Source organism: Tamandua tetradactyla, chromosome 24 (assembly GCF_023851605.1).
Source record: "Tamandua tetradactyla isolate mTamTet1 chromosome 24, mTamTet1.pri, whole genome shotgun sequence".
In the NCBI taxonomy this organism is placed as follows: domain Eukaryota; kingdom Metazoa; phylum Chordata; class Mammalia; order Pilosa; family Myrmecophagidae; genus Tamandua; species Tamandua tetradactyla.
In genome coordinates this window covers 21,039,932-21,056,448 of record NC_135350.1, presented here as the reverse complement: position 1 = coordinate 21,056,448, position 16,517 = coordinate 21,039,932, and the positions used below count along the sequence as shown (strand labels likewise).

Here is a 16,517-nt window from a genome sequence, read left to right as displayed (position 1 = left end):
CCGCCTGCCCCGCCCCCGCTCGCCTTGCGAGTCCGTTCTCTGCGCAGGCGCGGCAGCTCGGCGAGTTGCCGGAGTGGGTCTCGGGAGGAGAGCAGACGCCGCCGGTGAGGATGGTGCTGGAGACCGTGGCTCGCATCGTGAAGGTGCAGCTCCCCGCCTATCTTAAGCGGCTCCCAGTGCCCGAGAGCATTACTGGGTTTGCCCGGCTCACAGGTAAACCTCCCCGCCAGCCAGTCTCCATCCTTACACGCTCCACGAGGACGGGGCGGAGGGGGTAAGATCCTCCGACCAAAGAGCGGGGAGGGCCTAGGGGAGTATCGCGTGACCCCGTGACCCTGCGCGCGCAGCCTCCTGTTGAGCACGTGTGCCCCCTCCTCCAGGTGCTTGGGGGTCCCGGGTCCCTCTTATTTTTTTTATTTCTCGTGGCTTCCTCCAGTGTCCTTCCGTGATGAGAGATTTGTTTTTCGCCGTGGTAGTGATGAGTTGGAAGCAGGCCACTCTCGTGCATCTCCTGCATCGAGTATATGCCCTGTGCATTGCTCTCTGCTGTTTACGTGTTTATTTTAGAGCAGAATGAGTCATCGATATCGAAGGATTTGTATAACAGGCAGCCCCAGCTTTTGGCTGGGTTTTATGCTCAGCGTATAAGTAGGAGTGAGTATGTGGGAGAGAATGTACGTAAATGACTTTTTTTTAGTAGTGAAATTATAGAATAATTTTCATTCTCGCAGGGGTCAGTTGACTTATTCACGGGGGTTTTTGAGGTCACCTCCATTACTACGGATCCTGGGGCTGTTGGAATAACTGGAGTTGGAGGAAAGAAACTAAGCCAGAAGTATTCAAAGGCTGGTAGGATGGATCGAGTCTCACAAAATGAAATTAAATGAATATATGTCACGTTCTCTGCTTGAGGGCCCCCCTCCACAAAAATGAACCTGCAACTCAGGATTTCACATATAAAGAACAAATGTCTGCAGAACTCGGTGAACACTTGGGTTCTGTGCATTACAGTGTAAGGGGGATGTTGGTAAACCAGACCCAGACCGACTGGGTTGGCAAGGAAACAAAGTCATATTGGTTCAACAAACTTTGAGCTTCTATCTGCTAGGTTTCAGGGAATGCAAATATGACTTAGGACAATTTTGGGTAAACAGGGTTGTCTTAAAGATTTATAGTAGCTCACTTAAAAGATGTCATTTGGAAGGATGTCTAGTAGAAGAAACATAAGATTTACTGTGTGGAGGAAAGAGACAGAACTAGAACCAAGTCAGTGATAGATAGTGAGGTGGATTTCAACTCTAATACAAGAAATATATATTTTTAAAAGCATACGTTCTCCAAATGAATGGGCTTCTTTGAGTAACAGCCACTGTCAAAAAAGTAATCAGCAGGTCCACTTGGTAATAGTGGATAGATTTAGGTGGGCAAACCAGATGATAAAGTTCTCTTCCAAACATAGAGATTCTTTGAATTACAGTCAGAGACAAGTTCTCTGTTGACAAATGGATTGCGAAATTTTAAAACTTTTAGATGTTAAGAGGTTTTGGTAAACAGCATGTAATTGAGCAGAAAGCATAAGTGAACAGTAAACATTAAAAAGAAATATCTAAACATCAGAAGCAACAAAATTGACAGCTGTTTCACCTCACCAAGTGTTTATAAACTGCAAACTCTTCTTTTGATCCTGGCAGTGTATTATTACAGAACTGTAGCAGTTAAATAATCCTCATCTGGTTCTAACAGATATGTAATCTTATTTTAGATTAATGTATAACAGTCTGCCTAATTGTTCCCCTGGAAATTTGTAATTTTTTTTTTTAATTCATAATGCAATAAATAGTTCAGTGGTAAGAAGCACTATACCAATATTCTTTCTTTTTTTTTCTTTTAAATTTTAATCATGAATGTAGTCACTAAAGTGGTATTTCCTGGTCAAAAGGCTATAATTTTATGACGTTTGCTCCCTAACAACTTACCTTCTTAAAAATATGCAAAAATTAACTCAGGTTTTTAACTCAAGAAAGAATAAAGTCCCCTTCTCCCAACCCTATCCAGTGTGACTTGAGTTACATACACTGATTCTGATGATAGTTGAATTTGTATTAGCTTCAATTTTGTGAAAAGAGTTTAGTTGAAGCACATTACAAAATATGATACTTGATTTGGTGGCTAGAAGATTTTAGGAATGAATTTTCTTCTACTTCAAGAAATATCTAAGTCCTATTAAAGATTTTAAAGAAATTTAATCAAAATCTTTTCCCCCTTAAATCAGTAGTGTATTAACTTATTTAAAGCTGGGAACCCCTTAATAGTAATACTGATTCTTAGAAATAATGACAACTCTTACAAATATCTTAACAGCATTTATTTAACTGAAGTCCCTTTACAATGTGTCTGACATTTAGTTATCTTTATATCCCTTATTTGTTCAGGAAATATTCTGCTTGTAATAATTGCTTTAAAGAAAAAAGTGAAGTAATCTGTTTCTCATGAGACAAAGACGGTAACAGTTGCAGGATCTATTTTGGAGCACTGTGAAAGAAAAACTTGAGGGACATTTTCTACTCTCCTTTCAGAATAGATTGTGATAGTTAACATTTAGCGCTCTTGAATAAGGTATATATGAAGTCTGTAATAGAATCTTCTTGAATCTGAAAGACAACTTTTTTAGTAATGAATTGTTTAAAGATATCTAAAAAGCAAAAATATTTTCCTTTACATCTAAGAAGGTTACAGGAAAAATGTTACAGTCACATTGTTGCCTTGTTTTTCCTTCCCTATTTAGACCTAGCATTTTTTAAGCAGTTGACTCTATGACTCTGCATTCTTGGTAAACACATGATATCCTTGATTACATTTGAAAAGGGACAATCCTTATCAGTCAGAAACAATTAATCTTACTTTGTTTAGACAGTTTTTTAAGTGTGATTGTACCCTTTGTGCATTCTAATACTTTGACTTTTCAAACACTCCCTTTCAGCATATAAACTTTAAATTGAACAACTAAAAAAATCCTTCCATTCAAAATGCAAAAAAGCAGCTTACCTGCAGATTTAAAAATTAACTGTGAAACTTTTAATATTGTAGATCTTGCCCACTTAAACCAGTTTGCTTCTTTGAAACATAAAGGTTTTACTTGTAAAGACAAAGCAATAAATGCTAATACCTTTTTTTTATTACAGAAGTTGTAGGTTTACAGAAAAGTCCTGCTTAAAATACAGAATTCCCATATATTGTCTGGTCCTAAAATTTTAATAATATTTTGCCCAGAAAAACACAATATGTCAGAGCTGAAAACCATAATGGCATTAGTTTGGTTTCTCCAGAAGGGGCCAATTTTGAACTGAAGTGGAATAGAATTGAAAACATAGATCCACAAAAAGACTTGTACAAATATCTCAGTAGCATTTATTTAACTTAAGTCCGTTTACGATGTGTCTGTCATTTAGTTCTCGTTATATTGCTTATTTGTTTAGGAAATATTCTACTTGTAAAAATTGCTTTAAAGAAAAAAAAAGTGAAGTAATCTGTTTCTCATGAGACACAGACAGTAACAGTTGCAGGATGTATTTTGGAGCACTGTGAAAGAAAAACTTCAGGGCCATCTTCTATTCTCTCCTTTCCAAATAGATTGTGATAGTTAACGTTTAGCTCACTTGAATAAGGTATGTATGGAGTCTGTAATAGAGTCTTTTTGAATCTGGAAGACAACTTTTTTAGTAATGAATCGTTCATAGCAGTCTTTTATAATAGCCAAGTATCTACTAGCAGAAGATGGATAAATAAATTGATATATTTATAGAGTAGAATACTGTTCAGCAGTAAAGAGGAATGAATTACTGATACACTGGATGAATCTCAAAATTGATAAACGAAGCATAGTTTAAAAAATAAGTGGTTGGGGAATAGAGTAGAAAGAGGTAGGAAAATACTTTCAAAGGTGATAGAAGTAATTTACATATTGTTTGCAGTGGTGGCTACAGTATGTAAATTTGTCAAAGTTCTTAGAGCTGAACACATAAAATCCACTTATTCTATGTAAATTATACCTCAATTTTTTTTTGTTTAGTGAAGAAATGAAAACAAAAGGTGAGCTTTCTTCATAGGAAAGCATGAAAGTTCAAACTAAAGATTTGCGTTTATTAGTATGAAAATAGTAAAAGTTTTATTTTCCCTGAAAAATTGAAATATCCTATCTTAGAAAACTTTTTTTCGTGAGAATTTGGGGAGAAATTTATCTATATATAAGTTGCAAAAGTTTTTCTCTTGTTTAAACTAACTGTAAAGTTAGTGTAATGAAAGATATACTAGCCTTTGTGAAGAACAATTTTGGTCTTTTTTTAAACATTATTTCCATATAGGTATTTTGCCATTTAAAATTATTCAATTCATCAAATATTTATGGAGCACCTACTATGCACCAAGCAGTGTTCTGGATACTGACTAGTGTTCTTTTACTAGTGAGTGGAAAAAAGGTTTTACAGTTGAACATTAGTTTCATTTTTATTGTTCTTTTGGATCTGAATGCAGTCTCTATTATATTTTAAGCAATAATAGTAAAGCCATCTATTGAAAATATTCTATTTTTATCCTTCCTTCAATTCAGAAATAGAAATCATTCTGACTGTAAGTGATATTTAAGAAAATAGTATGAAATCAGCAGCCAAGTTGTCAGTGTTATTTTGTTGCTGTAAATATATATAACTTTTTGCAAATTTGAAAAGGAAAAAATCCGTCCTTGTTTCTTAGAATATAATTCCTCATTGAAATTCATGTGAGCATATGTATACTTAGAAATGTTTTATAATCAGAATATTTGTTTATGATATGTATCTTGATCAGGAATAGGGGGTAATAGCCCATATCACTATGTAAAGAGTTAAATCTACCCCCTCTTAAACCTTACTCTGTTTTGCTAATGTCTGAAATTTCTGAAAGCCTGTGTTAAAATTGCTTGCAGCTCATTTTGCTTTGAAATGTTCTTTTCAGTCTAGATTTTATTTCTGTAATAATGCTCGTTCTTTCACTCTCTCTTAGTCTTATTCTTTGTTTATCTTCGTAGTGAGAAGTAGAAGTTAAAATGAGTATTAGAACCCTGTTTGGTATTAATAGTGTAAACATGGTCTGATAAAAAAAAAAAAGAAACAGGTAGTATAATCAAAGGAAAGCAACTCTGATTGTGAAACAAGTTCTGTTGGAAGTTAAGTTTTGAATTAAAAAAAATTAAGGAAATTCAACCCTTTTATATTCAAGTGAGTAAAAAAGCGTTGCCGATGGGGCACGTTTTTAATGGATTGTACCTTCAAATCTGCCAATTCCATCTAGCTATTTAATCATATAATCCTCAGCTACAATCCAGAATATGTACTTCTGTGATCCCTGATCTTCTCAAAGCATCTTCCAAACCTAGCTAATTTCTGGAAACCCATGTATACAGTCAGTTTCTCAAAGAGACACCACCTCACTCTAAAATGAAACAGCTTTCCCAGAGGAAACCACTTCCCCTGAAACCCTCTCGATTGTGTCTATTCTTTCTGTATCCCTCGTCTCAGAGAGATTTGGCATTTTTCAGGCTCTGTACAGGTTCCACACCAGAACTCTTTCACCCTCGTTCAAGGCCATGTCTTCCTTTGAAGCTTCTGCCATCCATAAATACCACCCCCTTTTTCCTGTTATCTCTTGACATTCAGGCACACTCCTGCATTCTTTAAGAATATTGACATCTCTGATTCTTCCTTTCTCTTACAACACTGCACTGTCTTTTCCTGCTGAAACCTTTCTTTCCTATTATAAAACCATTGTGGTTTTTGTTTTTTTTATTAAATATTAGAGACCAGTATCTCTTTCCATCCATATAAAGATGTCAGAAATCTGGGAATCAGGAATGAACCTTCACATCCTCGGTTTGCCTTTTGCTCCAAGACTAATCATTGATCAGACCATATTAATTTTACTGCCTGAGTTAGTGGGCCTTACATTTTGGGGGGTTGGACATTGATTGTAGACCTCTGAGATCCTGATGAAAACTGTGGACTATCTCAGAAAATGCACACATATTCATGTACTGTTGTAGACAGTTTTAGGAAACTGCAATAAAGACAGGCTCTCTCACATTTGTCCTCTCTTCTCTGCTTTAGCAGCCACTGTCTTAGTTCAAGCTCATTATTTTCTTCTGAACTATTTCAGTAGATTTCCAACAGGTTGTCTTGACTCCTGTTCTCTACCACTACCTCTTTCCCTCCTTTTCCTTATGTCCCTCCTCTGTTCCTCTTTCCCTTTGACACTATTGTGATTTCATAAATGAACAATTTTCTGTTTACATTACTGTTCACATATTTCAGTGATTACCTGTCATGTACAGGGTAAATTCGTACCTTCTTTTTGCACATCAGGCACCTGGTCATTTCTGCAGTCCTCTTTCTTTCTTCATATTTCAGCAATACCATGGTACTTAGAGTTCTCAGAATCTCTTGTGTATGTCATATCTCTGTCCTTGCCTTTGCCTATACAGTTTATTCTTCTTGGAATGCAACTGCACCCATCTGCCTGATGAATTTCTATACTCTTATTCATCTTTCAGAAATATGTTTAGGTTTCAAACCTTTGAAGTATTTGCTGTCCCCAGTAAAGAGCTTGTCACTTCTTCTGCATTGCTTATATATGATTGCACTTAAATTATGCCTCAGTAAAAAATAAAATACATTGAGCCAGGCATTATTTAGGCTCTAGAAATACGGTGGTGGCTTACACAATAAGGTCCTTGCTCTTGTATATCTCATATTGTGACTGTGAGATGTGATAGGTAGATGCGGTCATTAAAACTCATGTTTCCAAAGTTTATTAAGGAACTGGGAAAAGTGTTTCTTATATGATAAATGAAAAAATAGGATATAGGCTGTATATGCAATAAGAGCTCCAATTTTTAAAAGGAATTTACACTTGGAGAAAAAGACTAGACAGAAGTACAACAAAATGTTGCTTTGGTAAAAGTGTAAGACATTTTATTTTGTTCTTCATACTTGCCTAAATTTTCCAAATTTTGCTTAAAAAATGTCGTTTTATATAAACCTGAAACAATTTTTAAAATGCTATACAAAATATATACATCATACCTAACAATTAAGGTGTTATTTTTTTCTTGTTGAATGTCTAAAATGTCCATTAATAGCTTGAAGTATGTCAAATTGGTTTACAGGAAATGGCCTATCTTCAAAATTTTTAAAATTTCTTTTTTGATTTTTCTATATTTTATATTTTTCCAAGACAAATCAGCCTTACATATATTTAAAACTATCATGATTGAACTTTACAGACTGTATTATTTTCCTTTATAAGGCTCTCTGTAATTAAATTAAAGTTGATTGTTACTTTTGTAAGAGATTGTTAGATGGTACCTCTAACTATTGTATTTAGATTAGTATTTTACCAGGTAATTAAAGAACAAGCATATTCTGAAGTAGATTTTAAAACAGTATTCATCAACATAATTTGCTTGCTGACATTTGTGGATTAAGGTAGGAAACGCTGAATTTACGAGTTTAAAATTAAGATTTTTTTCAAACATCTTTTCATTTCCCTTTGCTTTTTGACTTTGAGTCATTTAACCTCCTGTAACCCTTTTATTTTTATTTTGTAATACAGAGAATCATACTCAATATTACTCAACATTCAACAAACATTTATTGAATGACTACCATTTCAAGTTATTATACTAGATGCTGGGGCCAGTAGTAACCTAAGAAATTCATTGCTTAATCTAGAAGAAAAGTATAAGTAAATAATTTACAGTAAAATGTGGTGAGTAAGAAAGGGACTGACTTATACACTTCAGTCAGCATTCATTCATTCAGTAAGTCACTCATTAAACATTTGCATCATCTTTGTGCCTGGAAATGTAGAGCACAGCTCCTTTCGTCACAGGCTTATGGAAGAGGCAGCTTTACAAATTATAGTGGTAGTATGTTAATAGAAAGAAATGTGTAAAAGGGACATGGAAGCTCAGACGGAAGTGATTAATTTTGTTTTGTGAAATCAGGGAAGACTTCTGGAGGGGAAGTAATGAATGACCTTAGTGTTAAGTGGTCCATACAAATTAGATCATTAGATAAACCAGAGGTAAAAAGTCATGGCAGACTGAAAAAATTCCATGTGTAAAGAACACAAGACGTACATTGTACATTGGTCTAAACCAGCTTTGGTTGCTTTCGAATGCATGTGGGTTTTGATGTTTATGGGAGCCAAAGCTTGAGAAGTAGCCTTGCCATGTTATGGAGATGGTACTTTATAGAAGTGGTGTGTAGCACTCTGTATTAAAAACTTTATATGGTTCTCTGTGCTGTCAATACTGTGACCACTAATCACATGTGGAAGTTGAATCCCTTAAATGTAACACCTGTGTCTTAGAAATGGAATTTTGATTTTTACTTACTTTTAATTTATTTAAACTTAAATAGTATCATGTGACTACCATATTGTATAGCATAGATATATAGAGAAGGCCTTGTGCTCCCCTCATCTCCAAGAAGCAGTTCTGTATCATTTACAGAACATAAATTCAAAGTATCTGTACGGAGTGTCTCCATTCTGGTTATGAAGATTTAATGGCTGTCAGGACAGAGAAGGTCATTACCCTCAGAGCATTCCCTTCTGATGATTAAAAGATGTAATATCCCCATATATTTTTTTACCATGTTGTATAGCTAGGTTGATCTGGTACCTAGTTGCTCTCTTTTCCCCACCAAGCTCCATAATCTCTTAATAAAATTGCCATTTATTATGCATTTTCTCTGCCAGGTGGTCTTAAATAGGTGCTATACTTATAATACATAAATATGTTCTTTATTTCAATCTCATGACAGACTTTTTAGCTTTAGCCCTATGGTGGGTTTTGTTTTGTTTTGTGTTTTTAACTTTTTTTATTGTCTAATATAACATATATACAAAGCAAAGAAATAAAAAACCAATAGTTTTCAAAGCATTCTTCAACAAGCAGTTACAAGACGAATCCCAGAGTTTGTCATGGGCTACCGTATGATCCTCTCATATTTTTCCTTCTAGCTGCTCCAGAATATAGGAGGTTAAATGGCTTAATATTTTTATCATCACAATCAACTTTTTTCCTTCTTTTTTTGTGAAAAATAACATATATACAAAAAAGCTATACATTTCATAGCACAGCACCACAATTAGTTGTAGAACATATTTCAGAGTTTGGCATGGGTTACAATTTCACAATTTTAGGTTTTTACTTTTAGCTGCTCTAAAATACTGGAGACTAAAAGAGGTATCAGTTATTGATTCAGCATGCATATTCATTTGTTAAATCCTGTCTTTGTATAATTCCACCATAATCTTTGATCTTTCCATCCTCTCTTTAGGGGTGTTTGGGCTATGGCCATTTAAAATTTTTCATATTGGAAGAGTCTGTCACTAATATGGGGTAGGGAGATGAAACTGTCTGATGTTCTGGAGAGTCTCGCTGATGGTGTTTTATTAAAAATAATTTAATTTGGAAGAAGGTATTAAGCCATTGTTTCTTACAACAGTTAAATAGTAAAAACAGTTATCTCTTGAGAGTAGTTTTACCAGCAGAAGTTACTGGATATATTGGAGTCATGGTGATTGAGAACACGCTTTGGATTTATAGTGCCCTGGCCTAAATGTGCTTAAGTTTCAGACTGCTATCTGTGAAATGGGAATAATAATAGTACCTACCATATCCAATTATTTAAGCTAGCATAGTGTTAAATGCCTCAGAAGGTATCAGGTGGACATTCAGTGAAGGAAGTTAATGATAACTTCAAGATCAGAACAGAAAGGATTTCATGCAGGGCCCAGCAGAGGCAGGGAGGGTACCAGTAGACATTTGATAAATGAGTGCTGAAATGTTTATCTTGGTTTCCTGGTGTGTTTATATCCACAGGTGTAGAGACCATTTATTTTCTACCACTTATATTCCCTATCACCCAAGGACAGGGCTAGGTAATCCAGAAGATACATAATGGATGCGTATGGAATGAGATGTATCAGATAGTAATCAATTTTGATTTTGTAATCTTACCAAATTCGGTATATGAACGTTTCAGTTCTTCAAAGTAGTAGCTGTTATACAACAGTTAGGAATCACTATGTCTTACAGAAAAAAACATTAAAGACACGTTCTATCTGAAATTATAAATCAGTGATATAATATTTGGCAGGTAATTGAGAAAAGTGTGAAAATGTTTTCTAAATCTGTAAAATATATGACACATTGAATTTTCTTTATAGTTATGGTGATTGTAATTTCTAAAATAAAGACAAATACAAATATTCATAAGGCCATTGAGATATCTGGAATAGGACGTACTTCTGAAAATTTGGGTTTCCTATTTCCCTAGACTGAAGTTAGTCCTTACAAAAAACCAGGTATAACTGGCTTGATTATGTTATTTATTCAGTTTTACAGATAAGTTAAATACCTAAGACATTAATATGAGAAATAAAAGATAAAAAATAAGCTCCCTGTGAAACCAAATATAGTATTTTGAGTTTATATTTCAACAAGAGCATTGAAAATTCTAACAAATTTGTACCTGTTTAGTTTCAGAATGGCTTCGTTTGTTGCCTTTCCTTGGTGTGCTTGCACTACTTGGCTACCTCGCTGTACGTCCATTCCTTCTGAAGAAAAAACAACAGAAGGATAGCTTGATTAATCTTAAAATACAGAAGGAAAATCCCAAAGTGGTGAATGAAATAAACATTGAAGATTTGTGTCTTACTAAAGCAGCTTATTGTAGGTGTTGGCGTTCTAAGACGGTAAGGAGTCCTTTTACCTGTATGGAGTTAGAATTGTTGGCTTTTTAAAGCCTAAATTTTGGGGTTCTCTGAGGTGAGAGATTTGTCCACAGTGTTTAGTATTGACAGTCCATGTACTAAATTAGAGAATATATTTTGTAATCAGTTTTACCTACATTTGACAAGTTAGAACAGCAAGGACGGATAGAAATCTGAGGTTTTCACAAGGCTCGGCATTTATCTAGAGTAACACTTTTTTTTTTTTTTGCATGGGCAGGCATCGGGAATTGAACCCGGGTCTCTGGCATGGCAGGCGAGAATTCTGCCTGCTGAGCCACCGCAGCCTGCCCTAGCGTAACACTTTCAAAAATAAATTTATTCATTGAGAGACGATGTAAGATGTAAAAAAGATTTTAAATTGTGTTCACATCTGGAGTCTGTCAGTTACTTACACTGTTAATTTTAGTTAGACAAGTTACTTAATCGTTAATGTCTTTGATCTTCAATTTTTTAAAAATTTGATAATGTCAATATCACAGATTTTTGAGGATTTAATGAGATGACACATATAAAATGCATTACATAGTGTGTTAGTAAATGGTAGCTCTAATTATAAAAGATATTTAATATGGAAGTTTAAAAGGAGTTTAGAGTGATGAGTGCTATAAGTAGCTGATGAAATCTGTTTTCTATTTGATCATTGGTTTGGGATTTGAAGTACAGTAGTGTTCATCGTAACATTTATAATATCAAAGTGTTAGAAACAATCTAAATATAATGAGTGATGAAAGTATGGTATACAAATGATGGAATGTTAGGAAGCCATTAAAATCATTTTTTAAAGAATATATAATGGCATTAAATCATGATATAATAAATAAGAAAAAGCATATTACAACGTGATCCCAGTTTTACTTAGAAAAATATATAGACACTGTAAATTCATGGGGAAAAATATACCAAAGTGTTAAATGTCTGTATAGGTTATGGTGTTTAAGAGTTTTATATTAAGAAAATGTTGTGAAATTATTTATTTCAAATATAAGTTCTGTTTTTAGACTTAAATATGTGAAGAGGTGAGCTCAAATTTAGAGCTCTAAAGAAAATGAGTCTGTTGATTCTTTTTTGAACCTATTTTAAGTCACTCAGTGGAATCATCTCACGATTTTTATTCAAAATCAGTGTCAAATGAATTGACTATTCAAATTGTTAGGTTTTATATGTGGGTAGTTAGAAGTAGACTATATTGTTACTCAGTAAAGCCATTCTTATGTTTTTTTAGCAAAGTTATAGGCTTTTTCTTTATGAAAGCATATTACAAATATTTCCATTTATTGAATCATATTTTTAAAATAACACTTGTAATTCTTTTACCCTTTTTAGTTTCCTGTCTGTGATGGTTCACATAATAAACATAATGAATTGACTGGAGATAATGTGGGTCCACTAATACTGAAGAAGAAAGAAGTTTAATAAAAATAAATTAGGATTGAATTTAATTGTGTGCTGTAGAACCTTGTAACAATATTTTCTCATCCTTTGTGTATAGAAAATCTTTGACATAGTGGTCTTAATTATTGCTACTAATTATTTCTGCCAATTTATTTTCTTGCCACACTACTATTTATATTTGATACTTTGTATATCCAGAGTCATGTATGTAGAAATTGTGCAAGTCTCTCATTATGACGTCAAAGAATTAATGTCTTCCAAAACTTTTGATTGTAATTAATTGGGAAAAATCTAAATTTTGTCAGTGGGTCCACAGCTGTTCCTTTTACACATTATTTCCAACAGAATTTATTGAAAATTTTTATCCCCACACTTTGTTAAAAACATTTTTCAGATCTCTTTTATTTTGAAGTGATTTTTATCCTCTTTTGGCTGTTCACATGCCATTCTTTTTGGATGAATAAGAAGAACATTGCCATCAAGAATTACTTGAGTTTTCACAAAGATAAGCTCTTTGTTTTATAGAGATTATTGTTTAATTAATATGACTCCCAATTTAGAAAACAAGAAGTAAACCTGATATGAAAAGTCCCAGCAAGGAACATCTATTTACATTGTAAATTAATTATTTACTTTCTAAAAGACTTGTTTGTGTCAGTGCATGTGTTGTATATCTTGAGCTATTTGACTCATTGACAGGGTGGGGTGGAGTGGCAAGAACACATATAGGTCAATTTGAGCTGCTGCAGTTGAAGGTCAATGAAATAAGCATAGTCTGAATTCATATTAAAATGATAAAATAGTTCAGTGCTCAAAATTGTATTGTTATGATCATGTTTCTGTTAATTACTGTGTAAACCAAAAAAATATATGAAAAAAAGCAAAAAAGTTTTCAGAATAAGCTACCAGAGAATCTTTAAAACTTCTATAATTTTTAACTGAGTCTACTTAGTTTCATCTTAAAATTCTCAACTTTATAGCCATCCTTAAGTCTGTTTCTTAAAGATGGAATCATTCAGTTCGCTGTGCTTCCTTTTTCTGTGAAAAAGATTTAGAAGGAAGACATATTTAATCTTTCTAATAATAATCAAAGGTAATAGCTACAGAGCACTTATATGTACCAGACACTGTGCTAAGCATGGTTTCTGGATTATTTATTACATGTAATTTCAGTTCATTTATTACATGTAATGTAAATAGTTTTTCTGTTGTGTGAACTTCACTTCTTGTGACCATTGGCAGGAATTTTAAAGTTAGGTTTAAAAATATAGTTTGTGGCTTTGAGAAGTTTGACAAGATGTATATCCAAAAGATGTATATTGTTGCTGCTTCCTTTTGAACCTCCATTGGAGAGAAATATAACATAGCTCTTATTTCTTTGGCTCTGAGTTTATTTCTTAAGACTTTTCTTCAACACACTTGTGTGTGTTGATAATCTCTGTCAGATTAACCACTTATTTTTCCACAGTTGATTACAAAGCTTTGGGAAAATCCTCACCAAAAGTGTGGTTATCCTAGTCTGTGGTTATGAGATGTTTTTCATGTAAAGTCACACACTACAACTTAACTGCAACTTGTTCAATACATGTTCTAGTGGTTCTCAGACTTGCATTTCACAGAAGGTAAAATTTCCTAAAAATATGGAGACTAAAATACAAGTACCAACTTTTAATTTTTTCAAGTTAAAAACTTAAATGGAAAGCTATTTCATTAAGTTCATTTTAGCACTCAAAAAGTAAGGCTGTACTCAGAACAAAGGGTTTTGTTTGTATGTGCCTGTTTTCAGTTTTTTAAATATGCTAAAGAGCTATGTTGCTAAAATATTTTCCCATCTGTTTACATTTTTCAGAAGCTGGGGCTGTTAGGAAGCTTTTTTTTTTTTTTAATTACTCCTGCACATGAGCATTATCAGTTGCCATCACTTCCTCTTGTAAATTCACAGGTTTCTATCCTGTCTGAAAAAATTGACATCTAAAAAGCAGCCGTATCTGAATTGATATAACAAAAGATATCCTAGCTCTTGAAATACATATCTTGAGCTTAGAAACAGAAGAAAACAGCTCAGATGTTACTGTGTCATAGTATGATTTTTTTGAGGGCTGCTTGTCCTGCTTACCCAGTGAACTAGTCATTGCCTTACTTAGCGCATAAGCACCACCATTATATAAATACCAGGTACCCAGAAGTGTTGAGCAGGCTTGAGGTATTAATGATTCATTCATAATATTCAATTAAGCTTTGAGTGTTCAGTGTTTCATATGATGATTCATTAAATTACTTTTGGATTTTGTAATCTAATTTGTTATATTTATGGGAAGCCGATTAAACCAGCTGCTGTTTTATATGGTTCTACCTTCTCACTGATCCCTTTGGAGACTTGCTATCAGACTCTCTTCTTCTGTGAAGAGAGTTTTTAAACTTCTATTTAAAAGGATTCTTAAGAAACTGGTGGATATTTTCTTTGATATGCGCGAGAAACTTCTAAGTACGCTTCACCTGTTTGGAATTTAGTTTTGACAACATCACCAATCTGGAGAGAACCGGGAGAGTTGTTAAACAGATACTCATGCTCTTTACTCAAGTGACTGCCTCACATCCCTGCCTTTGGAGTCTACTTCACACCCAATTCCAACAAATTTGGTTAGCTGATTTCTGCTGGTGAGCAAATCTCAAGTGTTGAAAGAGTGCTTCTACAAGAAGGTGCACAATAAAATATGACAGCTGAGAGCATGGGAGGAGACCAAAAATAAAGAGTACATTAAAGGCATAGCAGCTAAGAATTTAATAGGATCCCTGAGGGCATCGCTGAGATCACATCGCACAAGTGATGTTTAATATGAATTTGAATCAGTATAAACAGTGTATGGTATTTAAGATATGTATTCCATTTGGTGATACCAATTTCATTTCAGACAGTTAGTTAAAAGCTTAGTGCTTGAAATACTTCATTCGGGCAGAAAATACTTGGTTATAACTGAAGGTTTTATTACAATTCACTTGTAACATTTTTCAATTTAGTGACTAATTCAGTACATAGTATTTTAGAGCATGAGGAAAACTAAATAAAGTGACAGAGGATTAAATCACATGAATTGTGTTAGATCACCTCCTCTACCTTAGGGTGGGTTAAAATGGTGTAAAAACCATGTGAACTGCAGTACCATGACTCTCTTTCTTGCTGGTCATATAGCATGTTGGCATTACCTGGATTGGATAGTAGAATACCAACATAGCTGTTTTCTGTTTTGTTTGTATGTTTAAGCTGTGTGGCATCATTTGATATGCTTTAGTTTGTCCTAATCGTTCTTTTACTGAAAGTTCACTTTATCGTATAGAGCTAGTCAACTACTTTTAACTTTTGAACAAATCCAGTTTAGTGAAGTTGTAGCAAACATCATTTTAATATAAGAAAATGTAGTCAGTATTTTAGTATGTAGTCATTAGCATTTGTATCATGCAATTTTTTTTTATTAGTTATGGATCTTGAAGGACATAGTAAACCTGCTGAGAAAGTCATATCTGCCTTTCAGCTGAAGAGATGATATTGCTGTCTTTCCTTTGGTTTAATTAATGTGATCACCTTTTTCCTTTCTTTCTTTCTTTCTTTCTTTCTTTCTTTCTTTTCTTTCTTTCTTTTCTTTCTTTCTTTTCTTTTCTTTTCTTTTCTTTTCTTTTCTTTTCTTTCTTTTCTTTCCTTTTCTTTTCTTTTCTTTTCTTTTCTTTTCTTTTTTTCTTCTCTTCTCTTCTCTTCTCTTCTCTTCTCTTCTCTTCTTTTCTTTTCTTTCTTGTCATGGGCAGGCTCTGGGAATGGAACCTGGTCTCTGACATGGCAGGCAAGAATTCTGCTACTGAGCCACCATTGCACCACCCTTTCCTTTGGTTTAAATGCTTGATTCTTTGCTTACAAAACAGAAAATTCTATTTTCAGCAATTGTGGTGAGAGATTGTGATTTTATTCTCTTAGAACACTTATTAAAATAGATCAAACACAATATTAACAAATTCCTCATCTTTATTATGAAGCTTCATAATAATATGAAAAGAGGGACTAGGAAAGAAAATTGCATAATTACAGAGATGAACCCTGTACTGTTGAGAAAATAAAAATGCCAACTTAATTTCCTATAATTTTCTATTAATATCCATTTTACATTCCTCTACATTATCACACTACATACGTGACTCAATTCTATCCATTCAACAATTTCAAAACTCAGAAGAACAGTGTTCAAATATGTTGAATGCTGTCAGGTGAAATAAGATGAAGATAAAAAGTTGTTCATTTTACA

General features: G+C 33.8%; 1 protein-coding gene across 1 annotated transcript; it reads left to right on the top strand.

Annotated features, from left to right (window-relative positions):
- Positions 1 to 29: 29 nt before the first annotated feature.
- Positions 30 to 14,521, top strand: CISD2 (CDGSH iron sulfur domain 2). Its single transcript, XM_077142670.1, has 3 exons — positions 30 to 213; positions 10,583 to 10,797; positions 12,160 to 14,521. Exons 1-3 carry the CDS (start codon positions 111 to 113, stop codon positions 12,247 to 12,249), a joined length of 408 nt encoding a protein of 135 aa, XP_076998785.1. The 5' UTR covers positions 30 to 110; the 3' UTR covers positions 12,250 to 14,521.
- The last annotated feature ends 1,996 nt before the right edge of the window (positions 14,522 to 16,517 follow it).

Bases quoted from the DNA above. Each gene is read 5' to 3' on its own strand.
- CISD2 (XM_077142670.1), top strand. From the start codon at position 111: ATGGTGCTGGAGACCGTGGCTCGCATCGTGAAGGTGCAGCTCCCCGCC. The intron at 214-10,582 runs GTAAACCTCCCC...GTACCTGTTTAG, and splicing joins TGGGTTTGCCCGGCTCACAG to TTTCAGAATGGCTTCGTTTG. The intron at 10,798-12,159 runs GTAAGGAGTCCT...TACCCTTTTTAG, and splicing joins GGTGTTGGCGTTCTAAGACG to TTTCCTGTCTGTGATGGTTC.